Source organism: Brassica oleracea, chromosome C4 (assembly GCF_000695525.1).
Source record: "Brassica oleracea var. oleracea cultivar TO1000 chromosome C4, BOL, whole genome shotgun sequence".
Taxonomy (NCBI): Eukaryota; Viridiplantae; Streptophyta; class Magnoliopsida; order Brassicales; family Brassicaceae; genus Brassica; species Brassica oleracea.
The window spans coordinates 47,741,156-47,755,300 of NC_027751.1; the positions used below are offsets into that span (position 1 = coordinate 47,741,156).

Here is a 14,145-nt window from a genome sequence, read left to right on the forward strand (position 1 = left end):
TCCCTTTTATTAATAAGGATATGTAATTTTCCATTTTTAAATTGTGTATTTACTTATATTATATATTTACTTATTATTTATTTTTCTTTACATTGTGTATGATAATCTTACATATGTTTAATGTAGTTTTCCATTTTTTTATGTTGTATGTTTACATATTATTGTTATTTTTAAATGTAAAATGGTAATCTTACATATGTTTAATGCAGTATTTTCATTTTTATGCTGTATGTTTACATATTATTTATTATTTATTATTTTTGAAATTATAGATAATGTTTTTTTTTACAAACTAGTAATGTTACATTACGGAGATAAGCCGTCTTTTTTTTAGTGAAAACTGGTAATCTTACATATGTTTAATGTAGTTTTTCTGTTTTTTATGTTGTATGTTTACATATTATTTTTTAAAAACTAAAAATAGTAATATTAAAATGAAAAACCATATTTTATGCCACATGTCATCTTTCGGGAGAAGTTTTGTTTTGCTGATGTGGACGCTCTATACGGCAATGTTTAATAGAAGAACTTGGATAAATAGTCAAATAGTTATATTTATGTTTTTTTTTCTTTTTTTATAAAATGGTAATGTTACATTATGGAGATAAGCCGTTTTTNNNAAAATGGTAATCTTACATATGTTTAATGCAGTATTTTCATTTTTATGCTGTATGTTTACATATTATTTATTATTTATTATTTTTGAAATTATAGATAATGTTTTTTTTTACAAACTAGTAATGTTACATTACGGAGATAAGCCGTCTTTTTTTTAGTGAAAACTGGTAATCTTACATATGTTTAATGTAGTTTTTCTGTTTTTTATGTTGTATGTTTACATATTATTTTTTAAAAACTAAAAATGTAAAATGGTAATCTTACATATGTTTAATGTAGTATTTCCATTTTTTATGTTGTATGTTTACATATTATTTATAATTTTTGGAAATTAGTAATATTAAAATGAAAAACTATATTTTATGCCACGTGTCATTTTTCGGGAGAAGTTTTTTTTGCTGATGTGGACGCTCTATGGAGCCTCAAAAGGTCCATTTTATTAGTATAGATTAGTGGCTCCGTGCTTCACACGGATTTGTTTTTTTTTTCTTCATATATTTTTCAACGGGTTATTGTATAATTTTGTTTAATTTATTATGTTTTTGTGATTATTCTTTATGTGGTTTTTCCTTTATTCTTGTTATCATCTCTCCAATTTCTTTTGACCAATTATCTGATGTGAGTAAATACGAAAAAATGGGTGAAAGAAAATGTGAGAACTAGGCTGATGTATTAAAAAAGTTAGAGCTACTACGATAAAATAACAGTTTAAGAATGGAATATAGTGTCTTTTATATGTAGATTGATATGTATTCTTTGTTAACTTTGGAATATGTGCATGTAATCTCATAAGCATTATCCATAGTAGAATCTGCCTTATAGTATGGTAAACACATGTCTTAACTAAATGAATTTGTCAGATGTGATATTTTCGCAAATAACAAGTCACAATCAGAGTTTCGAGGAGTTTATGTCAGAAAAGGACCCCACCCGAATCTTAAAAAAAAACTCTCATTTTCGAAACACCAAGGATACTCCGCAACTGGGTCCCACGAAAATAAAGTTAACGTACACAAATTAATCTCAAGTCCTTATTAAGCGATAATTAAATACATAAAATTAGTACTATACTACTTGTTTAATGACTATCTGATTGAAGACAACCTGTCCAACTTCTTCTTTTTGTTTGTTTGATTCTTATCAATCTTCGAGATCATTCTCTGATTCTATAGTTTCCTCCCTAATAAACAAAAAGATAAAGTGCTAATTATTGCATATATAATATAATGGTCGCCACATTATCTCTGTGGCTGATTTTCTTTCCTTCTTAAGAACCCAATCTCTCTCCTTTCTTCTCTCTGTTCCATCTCTTCATTATTTCCCACAGATTTTGAATCCCTCAGATCAAAAACAAGAGAAGCCTTAAGGAATCATGAACAATCCATTATTATTATCCATCACAAACCCAGTAAAGCTCTTGAAACCATCAACAATCCCCTACGGAAGAAGCCTAAACACCACCACTAACAAGAAACATCAGCATCAAAGCAGAACCCTTGTAGTAAATTCCAACACGAGATCAAGAACAACATTGACCAGTTGTAGTCTCTCGGTAGTTAGAGGGAGAAACAACAATGGTGGTGGGGGCTTTGATGAAACGAAAGTGGGTAGAAGAGATCAAGGAAACGCGGTTTTGCTATGTGCTGTAGGGTATTGGGTTCAAGGGTCAAGGTGTTTCCCATGGCTTGCACTTAACTTTCACATGTCTCATTGCCTTAACCTCAAGCCATCGACGCTTCAGCTTGTGCAGTACACTGCTATTCTTCCCATGGTGGCTAAACCTCTCTATGGAGTCCTCTCAGATGTTCTGTACATCGGTGGTGCTCGTAGAGTTCCTTACATCTCCATTGGAGGTTAGAAAAAAAAATCCTAGCTGGTCGAATATTTTTGTTGTAGCATGGCGGGTTCTGAGCATAGCCGGATGAAACTTTTGCATGTCCAAATCTTAAAAAACTATTACACATATAGCTCCCAAATTATTAAAATTAATTTAAAAATGTTTTTGCTCTAAAAAAAAAAAATTTAAAATGTTTAAATCTCAGATCCTATTTTGTCTCAGTGCTTTTGCAAGGTTTAGCATGGGGTTCATTAGCAATATTCCCCGGTTCTCGAGAAGCTCTTCCTTCACTTTTTGGACTTGCTTTGCTTAGCAACCTTGGAGCATCCATTGCTGAAGTTGCACAAGACGCATTAGTTGCTGAGTATGGTTTAAGATACCAAATGAATGGTCTTCAATCTTATGCTCTCATGGCTTCAGCTGTTGGAGGAATCCTTGGAAACCTACTTGGTGGATATTGCTTGCTCAAGACACCTCCTAGAATCTTGTTCCTTGCTTTCACAGCTATCTTGTCTCTTCAGCTCACTGTTTCTCTGTCCTCCAGAGAAGAATCATTTGGCCTACCACGGATAAGAGAGACAAGCTTAAAGAAACAGTTTTATGATCTCATGGGAGTTATTCAGGGAGATGAAGTCTCTCAGCCTTTGACGTGGATCATAGCTTCCATTGCAATGGTGCCTCTTCTCTCAGGATCAGTCTTCTGCTACCAAACTCAAAGACTTAATCTTGATCCTTGGGTTATAGGAATGTCAAAAGTTATTGGACAGCTGATGCTTCTTTGTTTGACCGTGGTCTACGATCGTTACTTGAAGAAGACGCTTCCCATGAGGCCACTGGTCCATATAGTTCAGCTCCTATATGCATTGTCATTACTCTTTGATTACATTTTGGTGAAGCAAATAAATGTAACGTTTGGAATCTCCAACAAGGCTTTTGTGCTTTGCTTTTCAAGTGTGGCTGAGATTCTTGCACAGTTCAAGGTTCTTCCGTTTTCTGTCTTGCTAGCAAACATGTGCCCTGGAGGATGTGAAGGATCCATTACTTCTTTCTTAGCTTCAGCTCTGTGTTTGTCATCGATAGTTAGCGGGTGTGCTGGAGTTGGGATGGCTAATGCGATCGGTGTAACGTGTAATAACTACGCGAACTTGCCTGCAGGAATCTTGATGCAGTCTTTGGCAGCTATGTTGCCTTTGTGGTTTATTCATTGTGTTCCAATGTCAGAGCCTGGGTTTGAGAGAGAAGGTAAGAGAGGTTTGAGTAAGAAAAGTAGGAGGAGTAGACGTGTAGGGAGAGTAGTTGGACAGGAGATTTTCGCTTACCGTCGAGAAAGAGATGCTGAAGCACAAGCATAAACAAGAATCATCAATGTCAGTTAGATTGTAGTTCTTCAGTTCAAAGATTGAAGATTAGAAGATGAGATTCTGTGACCAAGAAGTATTAGAACAGATAGATAGTTTGTTTGGATACATGATCCTCTCAGTTAACAATCAAGACATGGGTGCTTTTAGGTTCCTCTCACTGTTACATTCATGTCCTTAGGTTTGGATACATGATACTCTATTAAGAAGCATAAAATGTTTGAAAAGTGAGAACAACTCGGTCCAGCTTCTACAGACATTCCTGAAAAAAATCCAACAACAACACAAGAGCCTGTTTCCAAGCTATAAATTTACCAGATGCTCATCTGCAATGGGCGCGGTTGAGAGAATTCATTTCCAAGCTTAAGCATCTCATAAGACAATGAAGCAGCTTCCATGGACATTCCATCTGGCTCCATCGCCTAAGATGATAATGCTACAAGATACTCCTATTTTGTATCTTTCATTAACCGAGTGCTCCTTTCTGCTATTAGTTTTTTTTTTGAAAAATATTTTTATTTTGTTATATCGTTGTCTGGTTAGATCTTTACCGTAAAAGCTACAACTTAACTTCAGAAGATTGATCATTGCAGTTCAATCATTCATACAACTCACGAACAATTTAAAAGATAGAAAGAGCTTTGCTAATGTGTTGTTACTGGAATCAACAAATCAATATGAGAGCACAGAGTTTTTCACGAAACAATTTATAATTTCAAATATAATTTTTTTTACTCTCCAAAAAAGAACTTCAAAACTTCAAATTTGAAGTTTCATATTTTTTTTGCATTTTGGTCTCTACAATTACACATCACATTTATAATTCTTAAATATTTTCTCGTTTGATCCTTAAAAATTTGATATCTCATAAAAAGTTCAGTTTTTTTTTTATAAATTTAAGTTTTACACATAAAATTAAAGAAAAAATTATGATTAGATTTAAAATATTTTAAAACTAAATTTAGACAACAACAAACAAAAGAAACTTAAAACAAAAAAAAAAGCTTTTAAAAATTACATGAAATATAACTATTACACAAATTTAAATATTACAGCAACTTTGATGGGTAAATTTGATCTGGAACCTCCACAATCTCGAAAATATTGTACAAACAAATTTTGTAACCGAAGATGGTTGTTGTTGTTTTGATGTCTTTTTGTAAGATTCTTTTTTATTCAGATCGAATGTATTCATCGAGTATTAATATCATCGATAGAAGTTAAGTATTTTTAGCAATATTTATTTTCTTCTTTTACTTTCTTGTTCAGATCTAATTTATTTACAAGTTTAAGATCACCAGATTTCAACAATTTTTAGTTTGTAGTCTACAAACTAAAAATAAAAAAAGTCATTTTTACTTCAAAATGCACTAGTTGATCATATATGTATTACAAAAAATAATTTTATGGAATAATGATATTTTGTTTGAAGTTTAATATTAACTATGTTATTTGTATTTAAAAGTTTAGTTTTAATTTAAATTTTTATTAATTAATATTGTTGTAGTATTTTTATACATGCGCTTAGTTATTTACAAAAGTTTTATGAATTTAAATTAATTATGACAAATAAAAAGACCATAGTATAAAATACATATAATTTTGAAGTTAAATTTGAAGTTTTGTTTTTGGAAAAGAACACATTTAAACTTCAAATATAGAATTTTGAAAACTTCGTAATATAATGTATTTTTGGAGATGCTGTTATGACTTCTGTCGATTTCACACAAATCCTTTTTAAAACTAGGACTTGTCAAAGTGGAGAATCCCCATGGCCTGCTAAACACTTTCATGGTCTCCAAGACAAAACAAATGTTTAACACTTTAATTTATCTTTATTTAACGTTCTAAATATCTTGATTTAAACTTTTTATTAGTAGTATTTTTATAAGTTTTTTTATGGAAACAATTTTATATACATATGCAATATTTTTGGGTTTTTTTTTCAATTCAATTTATCAAAAATATTTTAAACATTGTACACATATATGCTCATGTAGATGTAGATGATACATCAGTTAATTTTGCTTACGAAGATACCATATATATAATATTATTTTTAAAAATAAAAAAAGTTGAGAGCAATTTTTTATAGAAAATGTAAACGAATATATCTCTTATACAAGATTAAATTTTTAATTTTACTAAATAATGAAATTTATAAACATTTACTTTCCTAAAAATATATTTTTATAAAACAACTATTTTTTATTTATTTTATTTTAAAAAAATATTGTACATGTGGCATTTTCGTCTGCAAAATTATATGATACAACCGCTGATATAGCGACTTATATATGTTTTCGCCAAAAAGTTAACATTATGTATGTTATTTAAATTATTCAAAAGTACATATATGTTTTTGCACGGTCGTATAATTCGGATATGAATTGATGGTTATGAAAAGACCATTTTCTCGTCTATATACAATATAAAAACATATCAAAATTAAAAAAAAAAAAACTAATTTCTAAATAAAAATATCTTATTTTTATAACAGAATGTTGAATAGTTTATACTTCTAATTTAGATCTTATTGTATATAGGAGGTTTATTGAATCAAATATTCGAGTATATCCAAGATTCGAGTAAATCCAAGAAAATATGAGATTTGAGTAAATCTTACAAAAAATTTGTTACCATGTTTATGAGATTTTCAAGAAATTTCAGAGTTTTTGTAGATTTTGTTTTTAAATTTAAATATTTATTTAATATAATATTTTTCTTTTTTAAATTACCATAGCTCAATATTTTTATCGTTTTAAGAAACATATAAATATATAAAAAGAAATTGTATTTTTCCAAATATATGCTCATGTAGATGTAAATGATACGTCCGTTAATTTTGCTTATAAAGATACCACATATATGATATTATTTTAAAAATAAAAAATAAAAATAGTTGAGAGCAATTTTATTTTATAGAAAATGTAAACGAAAATATCTCTTCTACAAGATTAAATTTTTAATTTTACTAAATAATGAAATTTATAACATTTACATTTCCTAAAACTATATTTTTATAAAACAACTATTTTATTTATTTTATTTTTAAAAAAATATTGTACATGTGGCATTCTCGTCAACTAAATTAGCTTGCATATCATCCACATCAGCAAAATTAGATGATATGTTCGCTGATAAGGTGACTTATATATGTTTGCGCCAAAAAGTTAACATTATGTATGTTATTTAAATAATTCAAAATTACATATATGTTTTTGCACGATCATATAAGTTGAATATGAATTAAACATTTCGCGATATGTTGGTTATGGATAATGTCGTTTTCTCGTCTATATACAATATAAAAACATACCCAAAATTAAAAGATTAATTTCTAAATAAAAAGATCTTATTTTTAAAACAGAATGTTGAATAGTTTATACTTCTAATTTAGATCGTATTTTATATAGGAGGTTTATTGAATCAAAGATTCGAGTACATCCAAGATTCGAGTAAATCCAAGAAAATATGAGATTTGAGTAAATCTTAAAAAAGATTTTGTTACAATGTTTATGAGTTTTTGAAGAAAATTTCAGAGTTTTGTAGAATTTTTTAAAATTTAAATATTTATTTACAATAATATATTTATTTTTTAAATTACTATAGATCGATATTTTTATCGTGTTATGAAACATAAAATATATATATAAAAAATTGATTTTTAAATAATTGTTTTTACTTTTTTTTTCATTTCAAATAATTTTTTTATTTTTGAAGATAAATATGAAGTGATTTTTTAAAAACCCTTTTTAGAAAGTTTCAAATACCATAATAGAACATCCTCACATATCCTTGAGCCTATAAATAAGATCTCCACAGTCTTTGAAAAGCATTTCGAAATCATCAAAAACCCATAAATTCGGATCCGGATCCGGGTATTGGCCCAAAAAAGCCCAGGTGTACTTTCCGTTTCCGTCCCGCTTCATTTAGGAGAATGAATACTCCATTCGCATTTCCAGACCTTAACCGCTCGCCCCCCGCCGCCGCGATGATGTCACTGCCTCCGAGACTACACGTCAAGGCCGAACCAATTGACGATCCTACCCCTCCTCCTACTCCCTCCCCCTCCGATATCTACGCCGAATACTACAGCCTCTGCGAACGTGTCGCTTCCGCATTGGCCGAGGGAAACGCCGTCCCCCTCCTCTCCAATCCCCTCGCGATCGTCCCCCTACCGGAAGAAAAACCCCGCCTCCACCCTCCTCCACCGATCCAAACCCCGCCGGGATCCGGAGACAGCCGCGCTCTCTCCTCCCACCTCCCGCCGAAGTTCCAGAGACCGCAGGAGCTCGCGAGGGTCGCCGCCCTAGGGCGCGAAGACCATATACACCGCAGAGAGATCGTGAAACGGACTCGAGCGATCTACGACGCTCTCCGCCTCCATATAATCGCGGAGGAGATGCGGCTCCCCGGTCGGCGGCGTAAACCTAGAGCCGATTACAAGGCCTCGACTCTGATGAGGGAGCGCGGACTGTGGCTGAACCAGGACAAACACGTCGTGGGTTTGATTCCCGGCGTTGAGATTGGAGACATGTTTCTTTACCGTTTGGAGCTCTGTGTGGTTGGCCTACACGGCCAGCCGCAAGCTGGGATTGACTATCTAACGGCTCACCGGAGCTCAAACGGTGAGCCGATAGCCACTAGCATTATCGTCTCAGGCGGTTACGAGGACGATGAGGATACAGGGGAGGTTCTTGTTTACTCAGGGCACGGTGGGCAGGACAAACTCCACAGGCAGTGTCAGCACCAGAGGCTGGAAAGTGGGAACCTTGCGATGGAGAGGAGTATGCATTACGGTATCGAAGTTAGGGTGATTCGTGGGTTTAAGTATGATAACGTTGTTAGCTCGAAGGTGTATGTGTACGATGGGTTGTATAGGATTGTAGAGTACTGGTTTGATGTTGGCAAGTCAGGGTTTGGGGTGTTTAAGTTTAAGTTAGTTAGGATCGAAGGACAGGGTGAGATGGGGAGTAGGAGGATGAAGTTTGCTCAAGCGCTTAGAACTAAGCCCTTGGCGGTTAGGCCTAATGGGTATATAACGTTTAACCTTTCTGGTGGTAAGGAGAATGTTCCGGTTTATCTGTATAACGACATTGATTTTGACCGTGAACCGGAGGGGTATGACTACTTAGCGATATCTGCCATCACTAATTTGATTTCTGCTCATGGAGGGGCTAACCGGGGTTGTGAGTGTAAGTACTCCTGCGGTAATGATTGTTTTTGCGCGAGGAGGAATGGCGGTGAGCTTCCTTATGATGGCGACGGGACGCTGTTGAAGGGTAAGCCTGTGGTGTTTGAGTGTGGGGCTTTGTGTGCGTGTGGTCCGAGCTGTAAGAACCGTGTGACGCAGAAAGGGTTGAGTAAGAGGCTGGAGGTTTTCAGATCCAGGGAAACTGGTTGGGGTGTTAGGACATTGGATTTCATTCAAGCCGGGGCCTTCATCTGTGAGTATGCTGGGGTGGTTCTCACAAGAGAGCAAGCCAAGATTGTATCAATGAATGGGGATCCTCTTCTCTATCCGGGTCGGTTCACAAAGAAATGGAGTAGTTTGGGTGATTTATCTCAGGTTTACCCGGAGTATGTTCAGCCGAGTTATCCTTCTCTTCCGCCGGTTGACTTTGCAATGGATGTGTCGAAGTTAAGAAACGTGGCTTCTTACATTAGTCACAGCAAAGAATCAAATGTGATGGCGCAGTTTGTATTACATGACCATAGTAACTTGATGTACCCTCGGGTCATGCTTTTTGCCCTGGAGAATATCTCCCCGTTAACCGAGCTAAGCCTGGACTATGGGTTGGACGATAAACTGGAAGAGCGGCTCGCCATCTGTAATTGAGTTGTTGTTTCCATAGCTTGTTTCTGTACTCTTTTTTTTTTGTATTTGTATCTTACAAAGATAGCCTCCCTTGATGCTTTTTTGTTGGAGGTAATTTCTCAAATTAATGTTATAGTCACATTTCTTATCATTTTAGCTTTGTTTATATTGCCAAATTATGACTGTCTTTGGAGTTTTCATGTATTCTCTTGCTCCTATGGCATCAATGATGCAGATGTTGTGGCTTCCCTTCTTTCTGCGATGTATGCAAGGCAAGAACAGGATGGCCTATCCGTCTATTTTTTGGGGTAAAACCTTCTCTTTTGTCAGTTTGCACCTTTTTGTATGTGTCTTTGGCGTTCATATGATATGATGGAGCAGCTTAAGTTGATTTAGAAAGAAAGAACATTCTGTAAAAGAATTTTTGTATAAAAAGCTTTTGAATTTGTTTCTTCAGTTCTTCCTTTATCGTTTGGCTTCATCTCATCTGATCTTTTGAGTGTTGTCATTTTCTGAGCTGTATGGTCATCACACTCACAGTCGTATGAATATGGTTTCATATTCAGGACCAAAGCATTCAGTGGACATTCTGTCCTTACATTAAGATTTGTCTATGATGATTTTAAACATTACTGATTGGTTGATTTGAGTAAAGTGAAACCAGCATCCAATATACATTACTGTTGATAGAGTGACTGCTTAATACTCTGAATCAATCAGAGCATTGTATAAGTCTCAGAGTTAAGTCAAATGTTGCTCTGCTTTTGCCTCTCATATACTCTGTTTTTTGTCTTCAAAACACACCAACTGATGCATTTCTCTGGAGATCAAGAACACGGAGATGTCGTTGTTGATTCTTGACAGATTAATGGTCTCTCTTTGTTTGATTGTTCAAGTAAACCGAAGTGTGTTTCTCTTCTGGTCCTGTCAATTTATGATTTCGTAAATTCAACCAGAACTATGTCAGAGTTCAACCAGAAGAACTATATGTCAAGCCAATTTAGACTTAAAGACTACATTTTGGTTTACATTTAACCGGGTATACAAGAACTGGTACCAACCAGATTGTTATACAGTGTATTTGGTAAAGAGTCTCCACCTACTGAAACATGATTTGATTTAATTAGAATGCGATTTAGTCAAATTAAAACTTTGAAACTAAAATAACAACGTTCAGCTCTTAAACCCAAAAGAGAATTCAAATTAAAAATAAAATTGTACTCTGATTCTACCCAAAAATCAGAAACCGGTTAAAACCGGTTAGACTCGGTTATCAAACTGACTACTTCACCTAGTATATAAACTCTTGATATCTTCCTTCATCTTAGTCGTCTCAAGAAACACATCACCAGACTGATCAACATCCACGTCCCTAAACCCAAACTCATCTCTCCCTCCTCCACAGCCAACGTTCCACTCAAACCACATCTTAGACATCATCTCCTTCCTCGAACACGTCTCATAGCTCTCCTCCTCCGGCGAATCCGCAGCCACAAGCCTGTACGCATACACTCTCCTCTTCTGTCCCGGCCTATAAGCTCTAGCCACAGCCTGCTGAGTCACCGAAGGGTTTAGATGAACGTCGAGAATCAGCACCCTCGACGCACCCACCAATGAGATCCCTTCTCCACATGCTTTGATCGATCCGAAAAACACTCTAGCGTCCGGAGAGGTGTTGAACCTCTCCATGGACATCTCTCTCTCCCCGCTGCTCGAGTCGCCTGTGATGGTGAACATCTCTTTCCCCACCCTCCATCCTTTCGTCAGGGTCATGAGCCTCTCGAGAGTCTTGAGAGGGATGATGTATTGGCTGAACACCAACAGCTTCTCACCCGTTGACTCGCAGAGAGACACGAGGTTGAGGAAGAACTTCATCTTGGCGCCGTCTTTAACGTTAATCTTCTTCAGCAAGGTATCTAGCTTCTTCAGCAAGTTATCAGCGAAACCTTTTTCTCCGTTCGAAGGGTTTGCCTCCAAGAAGGCTTTAAGCTTCGGGTGTATGTACAAAGCAGCACCGAGAGAGATCTGCTTGAACAGATCCATCTCCCTAAGGCCTTTGATTTCATCTCTCTGAAGGGGACTCAAGTTAAGCATCACAGTGAACTCACTAAGCCCTGGAAGCAATCCCTTGAAGTCCGCTTTGTGATAATGCAAGACGTGACGTGTCATCTCGCGCAGATCCTTAATCATACTCGCTTTAGCTGAACTCTCTCTACTCAGTGTAAGCTCCACCGCAGCGAAGAAAGTGTTTTCAATACTACTCTGGTTCATATGTTTGCCGCTAGGTATCTCCGCCTTGCTCATGATGCGGGAAACAGTCTCTCGGTGACGCTTCAAGAACTTGGGACGGACTAGGTTTAAAATGTTAAACACTTCCTCAACGTTGTTCTGAAACAATGTCCCCGTGAGAACAACTTTCCTACGAGTCCTGACGCGAGCAAGGGAGATAAGCAGGTTCGTCTCTTTGTTCCTCGACGTGTGTCCCTCGTCGAGGATAAGCAGCGTCGGCTTCTCGAGAAGAATACGTTTACAATCTTCTGACACTTCATCATCTATGTTAATGCTATCATCGCATATGATCTTTGCGAACTGTTGGTAACCGAGAAAGAGTATGCTTCTCTCTTCAACCCATTCTCTCAGAACCTTGAGTTGTTGTCTTCTTGATTCGGCTTTGACGCTGTAGAGATCATAGAGAGGGATGTCCTCCACCGCCCATTTAGTGAACTCTCTCTTCCACGACTCTATGATACCCTTTGGGAGGACTATGAGCGGTTTGGCTTGCGGATCCATGGCCATGAAGCTTTGGAGGAAGCTGATGAGGAGGAATGTCTTGCCTGAGCCCGGCGCGTGTGCTAAGATGCACCCGCCTGGCTCGTTGGATGCGAGGTTGTTGCATAGGAACTTGAAGCCTTCGATTTGGTGGGGTCTCATCTCGTTGTCGTGCCTTGGGTGGATGAACATCTTGTCTCCTAAGATGTTGTTGGTGTGAGAAGAAGAGTGGTGGGTTTCTGTGAAGTCCATCCTCGTTGTTTCTGTGTCTTCTTCTTGTTCCCGTGTGTAAGTTCTTCTTGATCTCTTGGGCTATATGAGGGAAGAAAGTTGTAAAGATTTGTCAGTTTTATCAGAGTGATGATCACTAACCTTGTAGTAGACAACTTCGATGATGTTTTCGATTGGTGTTTTGATGAGTCCACAAACACGGCAGACTTCTCCAACGTCATCCTTGTGGATGAAGGAGTGCTCACAGTCTTCGATTTGTTTGGGATCGTTGTCTTGTACATTCTCTACCGTTACCTAACAATATGCAAACAAAAAAGAGCTGAAAACGCTAAGAAATGCATATAGAAACTGTTGGTCAATGTACAAGAAGTAACCAACTTTAGATGATTCTTGAGCAAATGCCATCTGCCTCCAAAGTTCTGCTTCTTCTTCTTCTTCTCCTACTCCATACAGATGAGTTCCATTGTCATCATCTGTAGGAGTCTTGGATGAATACTCCTCGTTATAACTTTCAGATCCTGAGCAATCTCCAATCTTCACAACACATATATTCAGAGTTAGAATCACAAAAGAGTTAAACTTTAAAACATTCATTTATGCAATAAAGCTTACAGTTACTGATTCTTGAGACAACACATCATCTGGTTTTTCCTTCTTCTGTCTAGTTTCTGTCTCTTCCACTGAGACAGAACCGTTCAAGAGTTTCCTTTTGAGCTCACAAAGCCTCTTCACATCATCAGCAAGCCAACCGTATTTGCTCTCTTCAAACCCATCAAGTAGATCCGGTAGAAAGAACGGGTCAGGACGCTTGGCGAGTTCTGACTGGCTAATCCTCTTGCTCTCCGACCTCAAAATCCAAGCTGCGTTTCACCAGTTAAACAAAAAATCAGACATGAATCCATCCAAACAAACCCAATAAAGATACGATTTTTATGTCAAAGTTTACAATCAGGAGGAACCGAAACCATGTGGGTGTGGGTGTAAGAAGAATCAAAACCCATTGTTGTTCAACAAAAAGGGTCACAAGCAAAGAGAGTGTGTAAGTGTGTATATACGTACGCAAGTTCCTCGCCGTTGAGAAGGGTAGAGAGTGATCAGTACCCACCATTGTGTGATTGTGAAAGACCTCAAGATGCAAGCATTGAGTAGAAAGTAGATAGATTTCAAGTAAAAGATTAGAGTTTTTCAAATGTTAAAGGTTGAAGCTTTTTTAATTTTGGTTTCCCATAATAGAAGTTAGTATGGGGTGGCAATGGAGAGAGAGAAGGAGAAAGCAGACGAACGTTTTGGGGGAGGAGGAGGTAGATAAAAGACAAAGGAGTATCTACGTGTAGCAGAGTCTTTATTAAACTTGCTCTCCACTCTGAACAGTGTGCACGCGTTCTATTGTTTGTAATTGTGTAACATTTCCAAAATGTAAACAATATTTCAAACCTTTGTGGAGCTTAATCACAGAATGTGGTTAGTTAATGTGTTTTGCCTTGTCTCAGGTCTCCATTGTTTTTTTTAGT

The 14,145-nt window shown here is 36.2% G+C and overlaps 3 protein-coding genes across 3 annotated transcripts; 2 read left to right on the plus strand and 1 right to left on the minus strand.

Moving 5' to 3' along the window:
- The first annotated feature begins 1,812 nt into the window (after positions 1–1,812).
- LOC106340158 (probable folate-biopterin transporter 9, chloroplastic) lies at positions 1,813–4,370 on the plus strand. Its single transcript, XM_013779019.1, has 2 exons — positions 1,813–2,471; positions 2,678–4,370. Exons 1-2 carry the CDS (start codon positions 1,991–1,993, stop codon positions 3,805–3,807), a joined length of 1,611 nt encoding a protein of 536 aa, XP_013634473.1. The 5' UTR covers positions 1,813–1,990; the 3' UTR covers positions 3,808–4,370.
- A 3,299-nt stretch (positions 4,371–7,669) lies between these two features.
- Positions 7,670–10,090, plus strand: LOC106336973 (histone-lysine N-methyltransferase family member SUVH2). The gene is made up of 2 exons (XM_013775975.1): positions 7,670–9,745; positions 9,870–10,090. The coding sequence occupies exon 1, from the start codon at positions 7,754–7,756 to the stop codon at positions 9,653–9,655; it is 1,902 nt and encodes a 633-aa protein (XP_013631429.1). The 5' UTR covers positions 7,670–7,753; the 3' UTR covers positions 9,656–9,745; positions 9,870–10,090.
- Positions 10,091–10,764: 674 nt separating this feature from the next.
- Positions 10,765–13,917, minus strand: LOC106339926 (SNF2 domain-containing protein CLASSY 3). The gene is made up of 5 exons (XM_013778795.1): positions 13,694–13,917; positions 13,247–13,494; positions 13,013–13,168; positions 12,776–12,928; positions 10,765–12,715 (listed from the first exon to the last, which is right to left on the minus strand). The coding sequence occupies exons 1-5, from the start codon at positions 13,740–13,742 to the stop codon at positions 10,922–10,924; spliced, it is 2,400 nt and encodes a 799-aa protein (XP_013634249.1). The 5' UTR covers positions 13,743–13,917; the 3' UTR covers positions 10,765–10,921.
- Positions 13,918–14,145: the final 228 nt, after the last annotated feature.

Bases quoted from the DNA above. Each gene is read 5' to 3' on its own strand.
- LOC106340158 (XM_013779019.1), top strand. From the start codon at position 1,991: ATGAACAATCCATTATTATTATCCATCACAAACCCAGTAAAGCTCTTG. The intron at 2,472-2,677 runs GTTAGAAAAAAA...ATTTTGTCTCAG, and splicing joins TCCTTACATCTCCATTGGAG to TGCTTTTGCAAGGTTTAGCA.
- LOC106336973 (XM_013775975.1), top strand. From the start codon at position 7,754: ATGAATACTCCATTCGCATTTCCAGACCTTAACCGCTCGCCCCCCGCC.
- LOC106339926 (XM_013778795.1), bottom strand. From the start codon at position 13,742: ATGGTGGGTACTGATCACTCTCTACCCTTCTCAACGGCGAGGAACTTG. The intron at 13,495-13,693 runs GTACGTATATAC...GGTGAAACGCAG, and splicing joins CTCAACGGCGAGGAACTTGC to CTTGGATTTTGAGGTCGGAG. The intron at 12,929-13,012 runs GTTGGTTACTTC...GCATATTGTTAG, and splicing joins TTGCTCAAGAATCATCTAAA to GTAACGGTAGAGAATGTACA.